We start from the raw sequence: 21,866 nt of genomic DNA on the forward strand, positions 1-21,866 counted from the left end.
GTGGAGATAAGAGTCTTCTTCACAAGATTATTGTCAAGAATCAGGGAACTTACATGCATAAAATGCTTAGAACAATGTAGGGACATATAGCAAGTGCTAGGTAAGTGAGAGCTATTATCACTGGCATTTCCCCCTTAATCACATCACTATTTTTTGTGTCAGTCTATAAAAACCATCTCACAGTATTTCTGTGTTAAACCCACAGAAACTTCTCATCAGCTTCACCTCTAGGGGTCAGGGAGTGGCACAGAGGAGAGAAGAAAGTAATGAAATGTTCTCTCAAAAGGGGTGCCTGGGTGGAATGAGCAAGGAACATCTAGATGGGTCCCTTGCTAAGTGTTACATACATGCCATTCAACCTGGTGGCAGAGACACCAATAAAATACAAGATACCCAGTGAAATCTGAACTTCAGATAAGTAACAAATACATTTTAGTATATCTCAAATATTGCGTGGGATATAATATACTTAAAAATTTTTTTTATTGTTTATCTGAAATTCAAATTTAACTGGACATCCTACATTTTTATTTGCTGAAAAATTTGGCAACCCTGTCAGTGGGGGTGGTAATGTTGTTCCCATTTTATAGGTGAGGAAGACAAGGCAACACATCGCTTCCCTCCAGCTGCTCCTCTCAAAAGAGGGAACAGACGTGGAGCCAGAGAAACTGAGACCTCAATTACCTGCCTACAATCAGTGTGCTCCTCAGCCTGGAAAGGGGGTGTGCATGCAGGAAGAACCATTTTTCCCAGAGAAGGGGGAGCAAAAGCAAGAGCAAACCAATGCAAACAGGGAGCCTCCCTGGGAGGGGAAGGGTGGGTGACCAGGAGGTAGGAGGTTCCAAGAAGGGCTGCGGTCAGCCGGGGCCACACCCACAGCCCTTCCAGAAGCAGCCCCTGCCTGGGGCTGGAACCTGAAGGCAAAAAGCCCAGGAGAAAACTCAGGAAGCACCAAAGGAAACCCCTCCGGAAGTCCTGAAATATTTCCACAGCCCAGAGAAAAACTTTAAAGTGAAAGCAGCCGTAAAAATACCTACAGGGGGCACCTGGGTGGCTCAGTTGGTTCAAGCATCCAACTCTTGATTTAGGCTCAGGTCATGATCTCACGGTTAGTGGGTTGGAGGCCCGAATTGGGCTTAGTGCTGACCGTGTGTGGAGCCTGCCTGGGATTCTCTCTCTCTCCCCCTCTCTCTGCCCCTCCCCTGCTCAAACTCTCTCTCTCTCAAAAAAAAAAAAAAAAAAAAAAAGACTGCTGACAGGAGGGTCAGGCTGGCCTCTCAGAATCCAGGGCATGACCACAGTGCCCCGGCAGCCCCGGCCCAGGTCACAAGGCCAGCTCCCCAGAGCTTGCACAGATGGCCTAGGGCCTCCCCATGCTCCAAAGAGTGCCCTCTCACCTTCCCAGGGAGGGGCCCCATGCCCCTGGGACTCCAAGGTGGGGTTTCACTTCAGTACTTCTCAGCTCTATTTTTACACAAAGGTGGCAAGAAATAATGAGTGTTCAATTAAGGATAATTAAGTCACCTTGTTTCCATGCCTCTGCAAGGCTAGGGACCACAGATGACCTTTGCTGGGAGCTGGGATAGGGAAGGATTCTAGAAACCTTTGGGGACTTCTCTCCAGAGCTAGGATCTTAGGTCTAGAGCCCACTCCCCAGTCTATGACTTCCCAAGGAGTGACATTCAACCTCGTCCTCACCTGGTTGAGAAAGGCCAACGAGTGTTCCTCTGGGCAAAGGAACAGCATGTGCAAAAAATACCAAATGATGACTGGGCATGGGGTGCCTGAGGAACTATGAAAACTTCAGGTTGGCTGGAGGGTCATGAGTGTGGTAGGGAACACCAGGAGGTGAGGCTGGAGACAGTGTCTGAAAAGGCTCCCAGGCCATGCTAAGTGGTTTAGATTTTACCCTGCAGAAAGGAGAGAGGTGGGAAGGTGCTAGACTGGCAAGTGACCGAATCAGATCCTCCAAAAGGGCTTGGAGGAGTCCAGGTCCTTTCTACCCCAAATGGGCATCACCTGGGGGCTTGACTTGACATGCCAAATGGGGGCCCTAGCAGAGGCTTGGCTGGGTCAGAATCTGCATTTTCACAAGATTCCCCAGCTGATTAACATGCCCTGATCTGAGTGAGGCCTGAGTTACAGCTGGGGTCCAGAGAGGGTCACGGGATTGGTCTCTCCAATATGCTTTTCTTTCTTTTTTTTTTTTTTAATATTTATTTTATTTATTTTGAGAGAGAGAGAGCACGTGCAAGTGTGGGAGGGGCAGAGAGAGAGGGAGGAGGAGGATCCCAAGCAGGCTCTGCACTCAGTGCAGAGTCCGACATGGGGCTCGATCTCAAGAACAGTGAGATCATAACCTGAACTGAAATCAAGAGTCAGAGGCTTAACCGACTGAGCCACCCAGGCACCCTTCTCCAACATCCTTTTCTGACTGCCCTTCTGCCCTCCTCAGGCCCAGCTCTGCTGCCTCCTTGCATTTTCCTTGCTCCACGATTCTCTTGTATGATGGACCTGGGTCCCCCAGAACCCTCTATGTCTTCATACCCTCTCTACCAATCATGGAGCATTTCCAAGCCCCCACATCTTCAGGGCACGGCTGGGTGTGTGGGAAAGGGAGAAGCATGTGGTGGTTCAGAGCCAGTCCTCAAACTGGACAGAGCAGGCAGAGGAGTGTTTCAAACATACAGTTCTCATTCTGAGAGCCCTGACTTCTGGGCACCCTCACTGACGAGCACAGGCTGGGGCATCCACACAGATCTGGGTTTAGAGCCCAGCTCGGCCCTTTATAGGAAAGCTGTTGGACGTGTCTAGAATCTTGAAAAGAAAGTTTCCTCATCTATAAAACTGGATAAAAATAGTTGGGACCTCCACGGGAGGTGGAAGATTAAATGGAACATTGCAAAGTACTTAAGGACAGTGTCAGGCACCCTATAAATGGCAGCCTTTGTTATTCTTCTTCATGCCTCTAAGGAGTTTAGAGTCTGGCAGAGAAGAAAAGACAACAGATGCAAAACACTATATAGGTAAACACTACAAAACAACAGGTAAGAAAGTGCTCCACGATGTGGCCCGAAGCAAGCAGGGTTCTGAGCTGGGGACCTCACTGGGGTGAGCACTATAATCAGGCTTGGGGTGGGGGGCTTCCTGGAGGTGGTGGGAGGCTGAGCAAGGCTTGAGGTTGGACGGGAGTTCACCAGAACACGGAGCATGGCTGTGGGGTACTGAGAAATCTGAATGGATAGTGCGAGGATCCCCCTGCATGGGGGACCTTTTTTTTTTTTTTAATGTTTATTTATTTTTGAGAAAGAGAGCATGGGCAGGGGAGGGGCAGAGAGAGAGAGAGAGAGAGAGAGAGAGCGAGACACAGAATCCAAAGCAGTCTCCCTGCTGTCAGTGCAAAACCCGACGTGGGGCTTGAACCCATGAACTCTGAGATCGTGACTTGAGCCAAAGTCAGACCTCGACCAACTGAGCCACCCAGCTGCCCCTGCATGGGGGATCCTGAAGGCAGTTTGGATCTAATGTGGAGAGAAAATGCCCCAGGGCAAAGGAGAGGAGATGGAAGTAGGTTTATCATAGCTAGAGCCACATGGAAAGCCGATGGCGCCTCAGGAGACATCAGAGAAGGGACTTGGGGGTGCTTAGGCATCCCCTGCAAGGGCCTGGCTACAATGGCATGGATCAGCCAAGACAGCATCCCCAGGCCAGAAGGAGCATTTCAGACGTCAAATTTGTGTCTTGCCCTTCCCCTCCAGGGAGCAGGAGACAGAACCAGCGCCTGCTTTCAGTCTCTGAAGGTTGTACACACTAAGATGGAACACAGTGCCCACTGACACATCTGGGTGGGCACCATCCAGGCGCAAAGGGGGAACGTCAGTCAGGAGCTGCCATGGGGTCTGCAGAATGTTTGTCCACCTAAATCAAGGGGAAACGGTGCTTCCACACGGCTGAGTGGCACACCAGCTGGTCTCTCATTAACCCTCTCGATGATGCACTAGAAAATTAACAACCAAGGCATTCTGCTCCATTAACACTGAAGTCGGCCCTTCAGGGGGCAAGGGGGGTGGGGAGGACACAGATTTTGTCTAGACAGTGGCACTCAGAAAAGACCAGATGCCTGACCTCCTGCCACACAGGGAGGGGGTGAACACAGGAGACCCCCATGACAAAAATCCCCAGCAGAAGCCAACCACAATGGCCGCACTCTCCTCTCATCCTTGGCGTGAGGGTAACAACCTTTCATAGGTTTACTGGGTGGATTAAATGAGATCATGAACATACGGACACTAGCTCAAGTCTGGTTGGTGCCCATTAGACTGTCCAATCAATTGCTTCATTCTTTTTGTTTTTATCGAGAAGGGGGCTCAAAAGAGAGACATGTCATGGGTTGCCTTTCATCTGGCTAGAATCCAGTTTCAGAAGGGTCTGACTTGGTTCACAGTCTGCAGTCAGTCTCCCAGGGATGGGAATCAAGGAGCCCGGAGCTCTGCTACCCAAACTGTGGTCCTTAGACCTTCAGCAGCATTGGCATCCCCTGGGAGCTTGCTAGAATGCAGAACCTCGGGCCTCAGATCTACTGAATGAAAACCTGCGTCTTAACAAGATCCCCAGGCGATTCAAATGCACAACAGAATTTGAGACTCTGCTCTAGTATATTTGTTCCTAGGAGAAAATCATCTTTCTCTTCTCCTCTCCCACCACGGGAACGATGGAGCCCAGGGCTCTGGGTAGATAGAAGTACAGAATGCCACCGCAGAGGGGCTCTTTGATTAGCACCTGCTTGCTAGCCGCCCTGCATTAAAGCACACTCAAGCACATGTTGAGAAAGTTATTCCCTTCTTGATTCCTTTCAATCTCCCTGTTACTGAAGAACAAAGACTCTGTTTGATACTGGCATGTCTTTAACATTCCTCTATCTTCTGTTCCTTTTTCTTTAAACAACCGCTGGGGAGGCTCAGACCTAGATCCTTCCAAGGGCAACAGTGTATAATTAGGATTAGTAACATTGTTTAGTTTTTAGCGTGTTTATTGGTAAGGTAACTTTTGGTTTATTGCAAGCGGTACAGAATTTTCACTAGTTCTCTTTCTAAGTTATATTTCAAACAATAAATCAAATTGAAGAAGAACACTAAGTCCATAAGAACAGAACTGTGTAAATCTGGCGAAAATCACAACAGCGGTATATACATGACTGTGGTCTGGTAAATTATTATTCCTTACGGTTCATAAAAGCCCTCTGAGATTATCGTGTCCACTGTTTTCATACTGCAGGTCCTGAAATCAATGTAGTAGGTCATGATCAGCACTTTCTTGGTTTGCTTTGAATGGAATAAAAGGGCATGAAAATCTAAGTGCATTGCAAATGTTGCAGAAAGGGTAAGTACTGCCCTGTGAAATTTTGTATTGCTCTGCACACGTGCTTATAACGTAAAGGTACTGCGTTCAGGTTGCAAGTTAGGAAGTCATTCACCTAGTCCAGTCTTCCCTTTGATGGGTGACCCCACTGCTAACTTCATCCCAATGGTGAGGAGTCGACTCCTTTGGCCAGGTCACCCATGAGCACACTGCCCTTCATGCTACACCGTGGAGGTCCCCACCTTAGCTCTCTGGCTCCTGTCTCATGACACAGAGATGACAACAGTAGCTACCGCAGCAGGTTATTAAACGGGCACTCCCCAGCTCTGCTCAGGTGAGGAAGGAGTTGAGCAGCTTGCAGTAAGGCCACTGTTCTGACCTGCACAGAAGGACCTGTGGAGAAGCACTAGGGTGAAGTCGCGTCCTTTTTGGAAGGACAGGATCGCCATCACCAGGCCCTCTCAATTCTTGGGCAGCCCATTTCATCAGTCTTCCCCAAGTGGTGTCTCTTCCCTTGAAAGACAGTGGAGGCTGGGGGGTGGGGGGTGCGGGGAAGGGCAGGAAGCACAGGAAGACCAGGAGAAAGCTCGGGGGGTATGGGGGTACGCCACAAGGTTGCACCTAGAAGATGGATCTTGTCCAGGCTGAGCCTCTGGCCTGGCTGCGTCCTGGAACCACAGGGAGGCAGAAGCAATGGAAACTTCTTACTAGAAACTCCTCTACAAACAGGAGCAAGGGAGGGGAAGGTTCATGGGTCCCCACACCCAACCAAAGAAGGATTCCTAAAAATGCCTACAGGCTTCGTGCAGGAAGTAAGCTGCCCATGAAGTTGTGGGCAGGGAGGGGAAAGGAAGAGAATGGGGTCAGGGAGCTCCCCCCTTCTCCTCCCCACTGGCGCCTTCTGGCTTTGGTTCTCAGCTCAGGGCAGGGTGTTCCTCCGTTTTATCCCATCCAGAACACTCACCATACACAAACCCTCTTTGCAACCATGTGCTAGGGTGTAAGCCACCAGGCACAGGCTGCCGCTCAGCAGGGGACCCTGGGCTCTGGGGCCGTGGGGGTGTGGGGAGAGGGGCTGAAGGGTCTGCACCAAACCAGCCCATCATTAGCATGCTGCGCGTGGGTGAGTTCAAACACAGAGGCTGGATCTGCAGCCCAACTGGCCCTGGGCCTCGGCAAAGGACCTTGGTGTGCAGTGGCCTGATTTAGGGCTGAGGGCCCTTTATTCTCCTTTGGAAACTGTGGAGGTGAATTTTAAAAGGCCTGAGAGTGAGGCCAGTGTGGCTCTACCGAGTCCTCTCCTCCAGCTCTCATCTCCTTGCCTCTGGCCCTGCTCTGCTCTAGAAACTGGGAACTAGCTGTACTCCATTTCTATCCCCAAAATCTATTTTCTCTCTTTCCCTTCAAACTTTATTTTGTTTATTTAATTATTTAATTTGGTTAGCCATCAGTGTTTCTTGGCAATAATCCCAGGGATAAGGTAATGGTGGGATACGGGCTCCAAGTGCCCATGGGGAGATCTCCTTGGGATCATTCCTTAGGAAGAGGTAGTCCAGTGGATGGGCACATACAGGCCCCCTGAAGGCTGAGAGCTTTCTGAGCCCCATGGGGGAGCCAAGCCTGTCTTTACAGTTGTCATTTTAGCTAGAGAGGTGAGCAAATCAATCAACATCCACAAACTACCTGGCCAAGGGGGGGGGGGGGGGGGCCTCACTGGCAATGCTGTGAAAGGCAGGGAGTGTGGGAGAAAGCACAGTTCAGAGTCCAGCCAACCTTGTGCTCAAAGCCTGGCTTGTCTTCTAGCTCTAGAAGCTAGAAGCTCTCATTTTCTTGAATGAATTACTTAACTTCCCTAAGCTCATTTCTTCTCTATAAAATACAGATAACAATTCCTGCCTCATAAAGTAGGGCCTGTTGAGGACTGGTGATAACAGGGTTAATGCCTAGGACAGTGTCAACACATAGTAGGTACTCAACAGCATTGGCTATCATCATCATTGCTGCCAGAAGGCTACACATAGAATCAGAGCAATCTGAAATCCGATCCACTTCAAACTGGAGCCCTTTGGCAATAACCTCACAGGGCCTCTGTTCCCTTGTCTATAAAACAGGAGGGATAATGACAGTTACTTTGTTGGGATGTTAGGGATAATTCAAGGAAAGTATGTAGCACAGCATCTGGCACGTAGTAGGGCTGGTTATATGTCACATCCGTTCTTCTTAGACCAAATGGAAAAACTAATCTTGACAAACCAAGCAGGACTGACGAGCTTCTTTTCATGGGCCCAGGGGTCATGAGTGACCCAAGGGTGAGATTTCTACGTACCTTTGTGGAACCCAGACACGTTTCCCAAAGAGGCCCCCATCGTATAGAACACCCTGCCACTCTGACCCCAAAACTCTCAGAAGGGGTTTTTTCACCTAAAACTGCACCTTCAAGAGAGAAGAAACTCATTCACAAAGATGGCCCACAGGCTGTTTAGGCCCAGGGTAACTTGCAGCTGAACAGGATGACCACAAGTGAGGAAATCAATTGCTGCTGTGGATAGAGATGTCCCCCAGGTAGGGAAATAACTGGGTTTAATTATACGACATCTTTCGTCTCCGTAATCTTGATCCATTAAACCCCTGCTGCTGGCCAGGAGGCAATGCCCAGGAGGAAGGGGTCAGCCCAACACGTTAATAGGATCAGCCCTTCAATCCCATGAAGGTAATTATGGCCACGTCCTCCCCAACAGCCCTGAGTAAACCCATAGATCCTTAGTCAATACGGGGCTTTTCTACGCGGCACCAGCTCCGCCAACATACCAGAGGCCAGTGGCCATGGCATCTGGAGTGACAAAAACTCTGAGCTCCATCAGCCCTGGTCCACCCAAGGCCTTCCATCCACCCAACACTTTCTGGAGATCTTGCTCACCTTTAGGCAAAATGCCTGACCATATCATCGTCCATGTTTATCTGTGGTCTAGAGGGATATGTAGGCATCAGAAGTGAGGGCGGAGAAAAGAGAGAAATGGCATCTGATCAATTAGGTCACTGCAGAACCCACCTTATCTGCCCCATCTCCTGAAGACACTGGTCCTGTTAGTTTCCATACGGCTAGTAAACCCATATTCAGTTTTCATTCTGGTGTGTGGTAGGGAAGGAAGGGGAGAAAAGAAGATAGGAATGAAGCATAGGTACAGAAAACTGAGTGAGAGACCCCAAAAAGGTCTGAATCTGGGACAGAGAACATCTATTCTCCATCCAGTCAGTCATGGTACCAGTTGGTCCCACCTTTAAGGGCTCTTGGGCAGGGGGTTGGATTGAGCATCTAGCCCCAATCTCCATATGGGGCCATTTCTGTAAGTCTGCCTACTGCCCTGATTTCTTTCTTCACATTTACAGGGAATGGACAGGTTCTCCCCAAGATTCAGAAACAAGCAGAACACTCCCACTGCCAGTCAAGGGTATCCATGGCTCCCACTGACCCGATCTTGCCCAAAGAAATGCAAATGAAGCAGACCAAGGCCACGAATTAAAATCAATGTCTCCTATTCTGCTCTGGAGACAGCTAAGCTACAGGCCTCTCCTACTGGTGTTCAGTGGAAAGTTCTAAGAGCCTGTAGATAGAATGTGATGGGTACTGGAGCCCCATGGATCACCTCCACCTACCACAGCCAGGGGCCCAGCAGAGGAAAACAGTGACGGATGTGGAGCTGACTGTGAAGCTGCCTAGTTCCTGGTTTGCCCCCAAAGGGCTCAAGCTGAGCCAAACAGCTGCAGCACCAGCCCTGGCAGTGAAGTCTTCCAATTGCACAATCACAAGCCCTAGCAACGCGTGGGACTCCCTTGGGGGGGTCTCCGACTCTACTACAAGCTACTACAATTACCAAATCCACACAGCTGGAAACTTGTGAATGGGCCAATGAATCGGTTTCTGGGGTTTCTGGTGGAGTAAGGAGTTAAGGAGCCAAGAACCCAAGAGTTTTCTTTTCCCTCTCATACCCACTCATGCAACCAAAAATTACAGAGGGCTCATTACGCATGAGGAGCTGGCCTAGGCACTACCTAAAAACTGGGTCCGGCACTCTGTTCCTGCCAGCCCCCTTCCCCCTTTCCCGGCCCCTTGCCACTCCTCAGCAAGCCTTTCACGGACCCCTGTTCGTGATGAGGGCCGTGATTGGAGGGCAGTCCAACAGCACTCCTCACCTACAAAGCACCTTATAAACATTTATCAACCCACATGGTGTCCACGAGAGACATTCGTGGCTTCATATTACAGAGAAGTGTGCACAGGGTACCAGAACTGCCCCCAGGGAGAGGACCACACCTCAGAAAATGGCCCCAAGTCTTCCATCGCACCTGCAAGAGTGAGGCAGAATGAGTTTTCTCACTACTCCCCCGTCTGCTACCCACTTAGCTAATTCTTCACAAATGTTCCTGTCATTTCTTCCGTTTTGCCAAAGAACAACAGCAACAATCACAATCACAAAAATTTTTCTTGGAGTAGATGACTTCATCCTTCTGCCAGCCCCACCTCCGAGACTCCAGCAGCCATGACAATAATGGGCTGGTGTTAACAAGAAGGACTAAGTGACTGGGGCCATTCAGAGGGTAAGAAAACACCCATCTGCAGGTGCTCACTAGCATATCCGAGGTGGTCTGAGGTGGCCTCTGTGAGACCACTGCTCTGATCAGACCCACACAGTCTGTGTCAGGCCAGCAGCCTGGTCCTTGGTGTGGCTAATATGGGAGTGAGATGAGAAACCTAGGCTGCCTTATGATGCTCTGGAGATGGGTTTGTATCCCCACAGCCCCAAATGCTTTCTTGGCTCTTGGATGGGGCACTGAGTCTATAAGGGATGTGAAAATATCACGAGTGACTGAAATATCCCTTGCAAATGTTGTCTGGGGTAGAAGACGAAAGACTTTCCACTTGAAGAGGTGCCAAATTATTGCCTGCCTGGGGCACATACATGCCTCAATTCAGATCTGTTTGGAGGGTGGTATCCACTTAGAGGGACAGGCTCAGAGCACCCTCCCCATTTTGTTATCCCGCTTTTTAATTTTTTTTAATGTTTGTTTACTTTTGAGAGAGAGCATGCGCATGTGTGCTAGCGTGAGCAGGGGAAGGGCAGAGAGAGGAGAGAGAATCCCAAACAGGCTCTGGAGCTGTCAGCTCAGAGCCCAACGTGGGGCCCAAACTCATGAACCGTGAGATCATGATGTGAGTTGAGATCAAGAGTTGGACGCTTAACCTACTGAGCCACCCAGGCACCCCTCACAGAGCTTAATTTAATCCAGTCTAATTCCACGGTATAGAAGAAAACCAAGAGGAAGTGATGTGTTTAGTGGAAAAGGTGATGAGAGAAAGGCACAGAGAAGATAAAATGAAGGACACAGCCCTACAGAAAGAATCACACCAGCTCCAGGGAGAGAATTTAGGCAAGGCATTGAGGAGCAAAGCTGACATTATTACAGTGACATAGGAAAATGACTGGGACAGAGACAAGAAGTGGGATGGCTGGAAGCCTTGTCTGCCACTCCAGCTTATCAGGAGCAAAGACCTTGCTCCCATCAGTCCCATATCACACTGGCAGCTGGGAGTCAACCTGTCTCCTTGAGTCAGACAAATCACCATCACCGTGGCCCTTCAGGACTTCTACCGCAGGGGGGAGGGGCCTGCTGCCCACCTCTTCTCAAATGACTACCAACCTGCAATGAAAATGCACATACTTCTCCTGGGATAGATGCTGAAGCCACAAAGAATGAGCTGACAACTCCAAAGGCAAGAAGTAAGTCAGAGGAGGGGCCGGTTGGCAGCCTGGCATCTTAGGAGGAGAGAACCATCAACCTCAGTGAGTTCAGAGCCTCAACCACCCGCACCTTGGCTCCAGGACCAGCCCCCGGTTCCTACAAGAGGCACGTGGACTCTTGTTGGGCTCAGAGTCATTTGAGGCCACTTATCCTGCTGGAAGAATCCTGTGAACACAGAGGACCAAAGAGACAGATGTCCCCCATTCCATGACATTCCAAGGCCTTGAGCAACTTCTGACATATCTAGGTGACACTAAGAGTCTTCCTTAGCAACCTAGGGTGTGATCTGAACTGCAGCTTTATCACTTATCACTTATGTGACTTTGGATAATGATTTGAGCTCACCAAGCCCCTCTTTCTGCAAAATGGAGATAAGACTACCTGTCTCACACAGTTGTGTGGTCTGGAGAGGATGGATGGAGAGAGCCTAGCATAGTGCCTCGCACACAGTGGGTCCTCAGGATATGCTATTATCACTGTTACCAGGAGCAGCACTTGGGAAGGGCCTCTATCACTGGGTCATTCACATCTCTAAGCAATGCCCACCCTGTGCCCTGGGGACTTCCCCTTTGCAATTCCTGATGGATTTAGCTTTTGTGGGGACTTGCCACCCCAGGACTGTGAGCCTTGTAAGCAAACAGCTTTCTGAGAGGCAGAGGAACTTCCTCCGGGAGCTACAAAACCTTGCTGCCAGGCAAATGACAGCCTGGGTATTTGTTTTAATTTAGGCTCTTGTCAAGAGGAAACTTCATGGCTAACAGCCCAAACATGACTGCACAGCACCTCCCCAGGAAGCCTCATTCTATGGCTCTCAAATAAGCCATTTTGAGGAGGGAGGCAGGGACTCCTCACATTGCTGCCAAGTCAGTGCCTTCCCCCCTCCAGGCTGCCCCCAGGAGCCCAGGGGCTGGGGCAGCAGCATAGCAGACAGCTCAGATGCCTGCCTGCCTGCCTGAGTCAGGGCTGGTTAACAGGCACCCCTAAAGAAGGCCTCAGTCGAATTCCCTTTTCAGGTCCCATCTTCCTCTGGTCAGAAATTTTCAAGGAGACCTCAGACAATTTTGCTTCCCTGCTCTAAGTGGCAGGGGGAGGGGTGGTAGGAAAACTTGGAAATAATTAGGTTGGGGAGTCTTTGTCAGGGCAATAGAGAAGTCAGACACAGATTTCCATAGGATTCTACGCTTTGAGAAATACAGAAACCACTACTGGGTTTCGCCAGAGAGCCAGAAATATTTGGGAACATAAGTAGCATGTGAATATGAGGCATTGTTATTACTGTTATTTGCAAGAGCACAGCTAAGAGGTCACTAATCCTTCCTTCAGGTCAGGAGCTGATCTGCAGCAAGGCTCTGAACAGATGTGTGCCCCCATTCACACAGACACACGTGCATACACACGCCACACAGCCATGGGCCCTGACCTTCACCCAACGGATGCTGGCCTCTGCAGGGGAAGGAGCAGATGGAGTGGCTGGGCTTGGTGCAAGACTGACACCCAGGGGATCTGGCTTTGCCCCTTTGATGTTGAAAAGCCAAAGTGGAATGAACCATCACAAGGAGAGCTCCTATGGAGGGGGGGTGGGGGGGCGGAGGAAGGAAAAGAGGATGGAGGGGGAGGAGGAGGGAGAAGAGGGAGGAGAAGAAGGTGAGGGGAATGATGGGGACCCAAGGGGATACAGAGGTCAGAGGCTGGATACTGAGTACCGAGGGGCCTCCAGGGCAAAGCCTTGGGGGTTCAAGGCACCATCCCTGTCTATTCCTCTCTTCACCCATATAACCGTCAACAAGGTACCGGAGCCAGGTTAACCCTTAAAAATGTCCTTGTCCCATGGCATCCAATGTCCAGAAACTGAGCTTGCCTCCCCCAACCCCTGCCCCCCCGCCTCAGGACTCTGGGCTAGGAGACATAGCAAGAGAGTGGGAGGGTCCCACTGAAGTGCTCAGAGAGGGCAAAATCCACTCACTGGCTTCTTCAGGGGCCTGCAGGACCCTCTTCTTAAATCACTGAAAGCTTTGGGGAAGATGTCTCAAGGGAGGGTGGAGAGAAGCGCAGGGCTTTTAGTCACCTAAGCAAGGCAGGGTGTAAAGTGGGGGTGCTCACGGGGAGCCCCCAGAATGTACGAGTGATCAGTTACACATCCCCAGCGGCAGTGCAAGAGCAATCACATGATCGAAGCAGATTTGGGAATGTGGGGGTGGAAAAGCTGAGGGTTTTTTTTTTTTTTCTTTTCTTTTTTGGGGGGTGGTGAGGGTGGGGGTGGCGATGAAGCTGGCAGGAAAGACTGCTGAGCCCGAGGTTTTCAGCTCCTTCAATCCAAATGGCCCCCATGGAGATCTGCCCCTACAGACCCTCCCACCCGACCCCACCTCCACCCCAAAACACACAACACCCCAGGATGTCCCCGAGGTGACAAACTCAGGCGCCAAGGACTTTGCCAAAATGGCCTTTCTGCTTCAGCGTGGACAGAAGGAGCAGTCGGTCGGGAAGCGGAGGGAGCCCCCTACAAGGGCTCTCCTTCCTGGGGGCTGGGGAGTGCTCAGTTACACAACAGGTGGGAAATGGGTGACACAGCTCTCCAAGCCCCGTCGGTCCACCGGCCCCCCACCCGCTCCAAGTCCGCTCTGGGGACCCCATCTGCGGCCGATGGCGGGGGACCCACGCCTCTTCCCCGCCTCCCGGCCCGCTGGCACCCGGCCGGCGGCGCCCGCAGCCCCCTGCCGGCGCCGGGCTCCCCAGACAAGCCCGGCGGTCGCGCCCCGGGGCCGTCGGGGCGCCGCGGCCCGTTCCCGCCCGGCCTCCCCGGCCCGAGCGCACACGTACTGCTGTAGAGGGTGTCGATCCAGGAGAGGCGCGGCAGGCCCCGGTGGCTGAGCGGCTCCATGCCCGCGGCTCGGCGCGGCGGCGGCGGCGGCTCCGTCAGATCGGAAACCCGACCCTCATCGCACAACAAAGGAGGGAGGGCGCGGGCGGCGGGCGGGCGGGCCGGCGGGGAGCCGGGAGGGGCGGCCAGCCCGGGAGGCCGAAGTTGCCGGGCGCGGGGTGGAGGCGGGGGCAGGCAGCGAAACAGGTAGCAGGGAGGAGCCGGAGCTGCCGGGAGAGGAGGGGAGGGCGGGCGAGGGCAGGCGAGCGCCCCCGGGAGCCCTTCCGGCCGCAGTGGCCTCGGCGAGCCCCGCTGCGGATCCCGGAGCGGCGGCCCCGCAGCGCGCCCGCAGACTAGCAACTTCCCGGGGGCTGCGCCGCGGCCAGGGGCGGGGGGCGGGGGCCGCGACCAATCGGCGCGAGGCTTCCGCGCCCCCTCCCCCGCCGCAGCACGCCTCCAGACCCGGTCGGGGGTGCGGGGAGCAGCCCCAGTCCCCACGGACGCCCAGACGCGAGGGGCTCCAGCCCGTGACGGAGGAGTGGTCCCGCGGGGGTCTCCGGGCTGCGGTGCAGGCCCAGGCTCCGCTTCTTCCCCTCAATGCGCTCAGCCGAATTCTGGCAACCCGCAGACTAAGTGCCGCGGGGAGACCTATGGGCCCCGCAGGGGTGACATCACCTGACACCCCAGGATCTCCAAGCGCAGTTTCTGGGGCCGGTGCGGCCGTCAGGCCCCTCCCCTAGACAAGCCTGGGGGACGGCGCTGACGGGGTTAATGTCCTGCCCGCCTGCGGAAAGCCTCGGCCCGCGCGGGAACTCTTTCCTTCCAAACCTTAACAACCTCATCTATTTCAACACCCGTGACCTAAAAGCCGGGCAGTTCGGCCCTACACACCAGAGGGCGGCGGCTGGAGAAAGGCGGGAGGCTGGGGGTTGAGTAGGGGCAGTGGAGGACCAACTGGGGGCAGGAGAGCCTCCAGGGTCTTCCCTGGGTTCCCCGGGAGTCTTTGGGGATCCACAGCCGCAGCCCAGGAGGCATACCTTGTATATATAATCACATGCAAGTTGAGGGAAGTCTGGGGTCAAGATGCCTCTGAGAACAAAACCTGAGGAAGTAAAATTCCTTCTAAGACCTCGCAAGAGCAGTGGAGAGGTTGGGGGAAGGGGTGGTGGCGGAGGGCTTTAGGCCTCCTAGGTGCCAATTCTATGGGACCCAAGGCAACTTTGCTGCAGTTATGGTCCTTGTGGGACCCTGGAGGAGGGACCAGGCTAGGGTGGGCAAGGGCAGGGGGCGCTGAAGCTCCTCTCCAGAACCCAACAGAAGCGAAGCAGTGGGCCCACCAAGGCAACCCTGCGCTGGGCCATTTATGCTAGTTTTACCTCAAATAGTGAGGTCTCTGATAGTGGAGCACACCCTCCCCACCCCTCAGCCCCCATCATCAAGCAGCTGACAGGCAAAGCCTTCATGGGACCCAGCTCTACTGGGACCCATCCACATGGGGGCAGGGCTCCTTCCTCATCATTCCAAACAAGCACAGATCTAGTTCTTTTGAGGAGAGAAGCAGACCCTCACCCGTAATGCTGAATGGAAGCCTGCAGCCAGTTCCGGCAGCTGCTTGGGTAGAGGCCTCCAACTCACAGCAGGTCAGGTGAACCCCTGGGAAGGTGCAGGGGAAGGGTGTGAAAAGCCTCCACAGGTGGCTGCAGTGGGTGTTTTTCAACTCTGAGGTAAGGCTGGCCCCTCCCTGCATCCACTCAGCCTTCCCCCTTCCCAACCCTCCAGGCTCAGACTCTGCCTCCGTCTCCTGCGGCCCCTCCCTGCTCAGCTGTCACCCTCCCACCATCCCTGACTTGCACACAAGACTGGGAGGGCCGAGTAGGCACCTGGAGCTTGGCAGAGAGGGGGCTGTGCATCTCCAATGAGATGCTCCAGAAATAGAGCCAGGATGGGAGAGGAAGCAAATGAGCTCTCAGAGGAACCGGAGGGAGGATGGTGAGGGTGAAGGAGCAGAGAGGGGCCCAGAGCCTCTCTTCTTCCCACGTGGAAGTCTCAGAAGGCACAGAACCCAGAAGAAAGCTAGAAACAGGAGCTCAGCCCAGGGAAGCAGCAGCACTGCCCTCTCCCCAATAACCACTACCACCATCAAGGCAGCATGGGCCCTCTCTGTATCAGCAGGGGTTTTCCTGATGGCCACATCCGGAAACTGACTACGAGGAGGCCATAGATGTATGTTTCTGCGTGAGACACATACATTTGCATACATTTTACATTTTTATCTACAAAGGCTTGAACACGCTATTTTCAGCATTTTCAAGCTAAAATGTTACAGTTGCTCTCCTTAGCGTTGCCATAGTTTGCTTTTCTCCTACATTCTGTCCAATCCTGTCCTGGACCTCCCGCTCCAGAACACAATATAGGGTACAGGGAGAGAGGAATCTTGGAGGAACACTTCTAATAATTAACAGAGAATGTCTGCGGTACACCCGGCTTGGATCTTAGTGCTTTGCTTACAAGATTATCTCACTGTGAACCTCAATGTCATCTCTGTTCCCTCCATTTTCTAGATGAGAAACCTGAGGCACTGAGCAGCTAAGTAAACCCTTCCAGCCCTCCTCCATCTCCACACACAGTTTCATACACGTGTCCTGGGAAAGGGTAGTTACCTCAAGATGCCCTTGATGCCTTTTCTGGTGGCTTCCAGTGGGTGGTTAACACCACACAGCCCAACTCTTGGCTTGGAGACAGGTGTGTGGGTCTTTGAGCACCAGGGTGTTTTGAGACCGGAACAGAAGTCTCCAGATTCCTGGCACTAAGGATGGGGGAGGAATTTGGAGAGACCCAATCCAACTTCCTAGTAAGGAAGGAGTTAAATAATCATTCTCATCTGCATTGTGCCAAAGGTTAAGTGCTCTGCCAACAACCCCAATCTCTCAGAGTGGCGGAGGGGCTTTCCTGTGCGCAGACTGCCCTGATTCAGCGAAGTGCAGACCTGCCTGAGTACCCCAAGGCACTGAATCAGCACTCAACGCACCTCACCTCGCAGCCCACACTAACCATTCTCTGTCTAGGCTTTTGAGTGAACACTCCCCACCTTTGCAGGTAGGCTGTCCTCAATTCCCCACCTCCCTTGGTGGCCACCTGCTCCTGCCTCACCACCCGTTGATTTAAGGGGGACTTAAGGGTCGGTTGCCTTGCCCGTAGTGCTGGGCTGATGATGAGAGGCTGAGTGGGAAGGAGATATATCCCATTCTGAAGGTCAGCGGCCTTGCCCTTAATTCCCAGGTGTGCCACTCACTGCCTTCACAACAACCAGCACTTGATTCTACCAGCCACTCAGCCAGGATGGAAAAAGGGTGACTGTGCTTACAGCCAAAACTGGGTATCTCCACTTTTCTTGCCTCCTCACTGTTAGCAAATCCTGCTCCACTGTGCACAACAGGAAGGCTCCGGGAGTCCCTGCTTCCTTGATCACCTGGAGATCACTGCTGGTGAAAAGGATGTCCATTCACCTCTCCCCATGCTGGGGCTGGCAGGGGGTACCAGTGTCCAGAGGTTAGATGTACAGGTGGGGATGGAGGGCCTATGCATTCAAATTAAAAAAACAAAAACAAAAACAAAAACGCTTGGGTGGCTCAGTTGGGTGAGCAGCTGACTTCAGCTCAGGTCATGATCTCAAGTTTTGTGAGTTCGAGCCCAGCAGCTCGCTGCTGTCAATGCACAGCCTGCTTCAGATCCTCTGTCCCCCCACCACCGCCCCTCCCCTACTCACACTCTCTCAAAAATAAATAAACATTAAAGTAAAAACAAAAACAAAAACCAGACTATGATAGCCAAAAAAACCCCAAGACTTTGTATCCTTCCTGCCAGATCAGCTCTTTCAAAGCTGGAAGTGCATCTTTTTTCACTGGGGTATCCACAGCACTCTGCCCAGTGGATGACTGACTCGGGTAGACTGTAAAGCAGCCATAATCATATTGTGCCCCAAGACCAGACTTTCTGCCCAAAGCCCAACAGAATGGCGTTCAATAATACGGGTTGAATAAATCAAACGAATGACAGCTAACATTTACTGAGTGCGTCTTAAGTGTGGGGCCCTGCTCTATGTGCTTCATGTAGGTTATCTCACTTAATCCTCATAATAAGCCAATGAGATAGGCACTGCTCTAGGCTCCCTACCCCAGAAGTAGACAGGCTAAGTCACTGGCCAGCTAGTAGCTGGTAATACTTGGAAATGAACTGAGATGCTGAATCCAGAGTCCAGGTGTGTAATCTCTGTATTGGGCTGCCATAAGAGTGAACTAATGAATGAACAGAATGAAGCTAAACTCAGACAGAGGAAGAAACTGGAGCCATAGGGGGAATGTAAAGCAGTGTCATTCCAGAACGCGCCCCCCCCCCCCCCCCCCCCCGCCTCCCCTCCAGGGCCACCAATGATTCAGCAAAAACAGAGCTGGTTTTCAAAGAAAGCCCCATCTACTACAACAGGGCAGATGACTCTGGAGATAAACTAGATGCAATCAATCCAGTGACAGTTTCCTGAACTCCAGTCCCCACTGAACCCCACTGCTTCTATGCCTTGGGCCAATCTTGAACCTTTCCCATCTCATCTTTTGAGTCTGTAGGTGGGTACCCAGGTAGATTAGGCAGATGACTTCCAGACTATAAACTCTGCTTCTTAGCCGACCTTGGGTGGGAGGGCTGTTTCTGGGTCCTTGCTTCATTTCCTTTACCTTGGTACAGTAAAGCAGCATTTACTGTTCTGAAATTCACCCTCACCGCCTAGGGCCTGGAAAGCAGAAAATTCTCCAGGCCTCTATTGGGTCACCTCTTAGGGAGAAGTCTTGGCCTTTGTCCTCTTCTGACCTGTCTCTTCCCAGCCTCCTTGCTTTGCCAATGACAGTGAGATCTACAGATAGCACAGATTAACTCAAAGCCCTCCCCAATTATTTATTTCTCCCAAAGTTTTGTGTCAGCTTGAGTCGTAAGAAATATCTGCAGCCCTGGCAAGACATAAACCAGAGAACTGCATTCATCCCTTTGCTGCCTCCCTCAGCAGCATGGCCAGGAGAAGGCACAGTGACATCCAACTCCCTGTAGTCATGGAGCTCCCCACACATACCCACATGCCCAGCTCCCATGGCCAGTGGCCACAGCGAGCCCAGCTTCTTGGACACAGTAGCTGCCTTAGATTACGCTAAGTATACACTATACCATATGCAATTTCGGGAGAGTCTCATGCCAACCCCCGGCTAAAGTGGCCCTCCTCACCCGACTTGGCTCAGATCACCCCCCCCAGGGGTCAACGTGAGAGGTTTCCTAAAGAGTCGATCAGAGGGCTCAACAGTAGAGTGTGGAGACCCCTTCCTAATTTACTCACCACAGCATCCCCGTCAGCATTTGGAAAGAAGCCAGCAGAAGAGACTGAAGGATTCTTTAAGTCCCCAAAGTCCAGAGACAAAGTTCAGCGGTTCCAACCTTATCAGCTCTGAGTAAAGCAGAGGCATGTCCACCTGGGGTCAGAGCTCACAGGCTGGCCCTCTGCCCTCCTGTGGCCACCATTCCGCTGAAGCTGGCTGTGCTTCTGGTTCTCTCAGCCAGAGTTCTGCAGATGCATCCCAGCCCCGTGCTGCTCTGCCAGGAGCTGTGACGCCACCAGCCAGGCTGGCCCTGGCCCTGTCAGGCCCAGGAGTGGCCGCAGGGGCTGAGGACAGGCTGTCAAGGAGATTGGCTCCAAGAGGTGGTGGCTCGACATTCAGGAAGGCGACGACAAAGGAGCATCAGAGCCTAGTCAGTGGTGCCTGTCATCAGGGGAGTCTTGTGTTGGGGTTACCGTGCAAGTTTGCGGTTGTGTGGCCCTGTCTCTTTAAGGACCAGGCCTCCTTAAGGCAAGTTCCCTCTGCAGTCACTCCTGCCACCAGCAGTCCTGCGGCAGACGGCGGGGGGCTCCCGAGTGCCATCTGGTGGCCCAACAGAGCAGCACCTCAGCCGCCAGACACGGTCCTGCCAACCCTGGCCACAGTCCAGACAAGAGGCCTGGAAATGCCTGTACTCAAATCTCAACCTTGCCTGAGCTCCAGGCTACCATTGTGAGTAATGAGGCTAGGGAAGGCAGGAGGAACTCCATTTGGGGTCAGGAGACATCGGGAACCTCCATGAGTAGCCCAGGAAGAATAACCACCCCACTTGACAAAAGCTTCTCTAAGATATTCTGAAATGGGGGGGGGGGGGGAGGGGGGTGGTGATTTTTCCAGTTTCCTGGCTTGCTAGCTGCAGGACCTGGAGCACAGCTATGTGTATGTATCCTGTGCCTGTAAACACTGCAACAGTGGCTTTCAATCAGGGGAGGCGTAGTTGGTACTGCCCCACAGAAGTATTTGCAAATGTGTAGGAGTATTTTATTAAATTTTTTTTGTAGGACCATTTTAAAGCGAGAGATGTTAAAGTATCCTGCAAAATGCAGAACTCCCCCAAACAATGTCTGTCCCCAACAGTGCTGAGAACACTATGTCAAAGTGCTGAGAACACTATTTGGTTAGGGGGAAAATGAAGATGGTCTCTTGGCAAGCTCATACCCCCTCTTTGTTTCCCCATCATTCTTCCATTGATGTCCTAAATTTCACCTTTTGATGTCCTCTAAATTTCACCTTTATAATCTTAAAAGGAGAGAGGAAGTGGGCCACTTTCACAAGGGATGCCCCTTCCCAGAAGCTGGGTATACACCTGTACTCAGCTTGTGTTGGGCAGTCATGACCCTTGAAAGGGAGAGGCAGATGGGTAGGCGGCCTAACTCAGACAGTTAGGAACACCAGACAGTGTCCGAGAAGAATCACAGAAGACCAGTCACCCCTTTCCCCCAAGGGACCACCCCGCCATCCTTCCCACATGGATGATTCAACCTAGCGCTGGCTTTCTCTCCCTGAACTGACCCAGAACACCCATCTTTTACATAAGGCACTTTGAGGTTCTAGTCATAAAACCTTGTAACTCCTAATTTCTCCTTCCCCAAGTTCATTGCACTCTGTCCTGGGCTAGTCTGCTTAGTCTCATGAACACAGTCTGGTGCCAGCAGCTGACATAAGAAACCAACACATGTGACATGTATTCTAACAAAGGGAGAGTGGAAAAGAACAAAAGTCTGGCTGCGATAGCCAAAACAAGCCCCACAGTGGTCACATTTGACTTGAGTCTGTCAGTTTACACAGTCCCAAGCTCATGAGGCTGACGTCAACACAGAATGGTCAATTGGAGGGAAAACTTGCCCAGCAACCCACAGCAACTAGAGCACTTCCCACTGCTGGCAGAAAAAAGACCCACATCCTTTTGGTGGCACACAAGTCCCTGTGGCCTGGCCCCTTACTTCCTTCCAGCTTCATCTTTCAGTCCCCTGGTCTCTCTTGCTTTTTCAGAACTTTTGCACAGGATGGTATTTCCAGCTAAAATGCCTGGACATTTCTTCATTTTCCCTCCGATCTTAACTTGAATATCACTTCTGCTAGGAAGCTTTCCCTAACCACCAGACTAGGGAGGCCTGCATTTCAGGTTACTTGGTGCTTTTGTAAACCACTCAGTGTCTGTCTCTCCTGCTAGACTGAGCCCTCCAAGAGGATTCCAAACACCTCTCTCTTGTTCACCACTGTAACCCCAGCACCCTGAAATAGTGGTTTCAGTGAATGAATGAGTACATGAATGAAGGGATGGCCAAATATGTTCCTGGTCACAAAGGCTCTGGAATGAGGGAGTATAGACTCCTCAGCCAGCTCAGCTCCACCAGCTGGAGAAGAAAAACAAAACAAAACAAAACAAAAACACATGTCTGGGCTGGTTGGGATGTCATGAGAGGGGTCACGCTCTC

The 21,866-nt window shown here is 52.1% G+C and overlaps 1 protein-coding gene across 6 annotated transcripts in view; it reads right to left on the bottom strand.

Annotated features, from left to right (window-relative positions):
* The window catches only part of ABR (ABR activator of RhoGEF and GTPase), a 183,762-nt gene that overhangs the window by 124,967 nt on the left and 36,929 nt on the right, over positions 1-21,866 (bottom strand). Inside the window, exon 1 of one of the 6 annotated variants that reach the window (XM_053212244.1) lies at positions 19,392-19,933. The exons of 3 other annotated variants lie outside the window; for them this stretch is intronic. Coding sequence is in view for 2 of the 3 variants with exons in the window: in XM_053212240.1 (XP_053068215.1) it covers positions 13,978-14,038 (61 nt within the window). In the remaining variant the exon portion in view is untranslated. Of the gene's footprint in view, positions 1-13,977; positions 14,660-19,391; positions 19,934-21,866 lie in introns of those variants that run through there. 2 more of the 6 variants (XM_053212240.1, XM_053212241.1) reach the window with 2 other exon arrangements.

Source organism: Acinonyx jubatus, chromosome E1, assembly GCF_027475565.1.
Source record: "Acinonyx jubatus isolate Ajub_Pintada_27869175 chromosome E1, VMU_Ajub_asm_v1.0, whole genome shotgun sequence".
Classification (NCBI taxonomy): Eukaryota; Metazoa; Chordata; class Mammalia; order Carnivora; family Felidae; genus Acinonyx; species Acinonyx jubatus.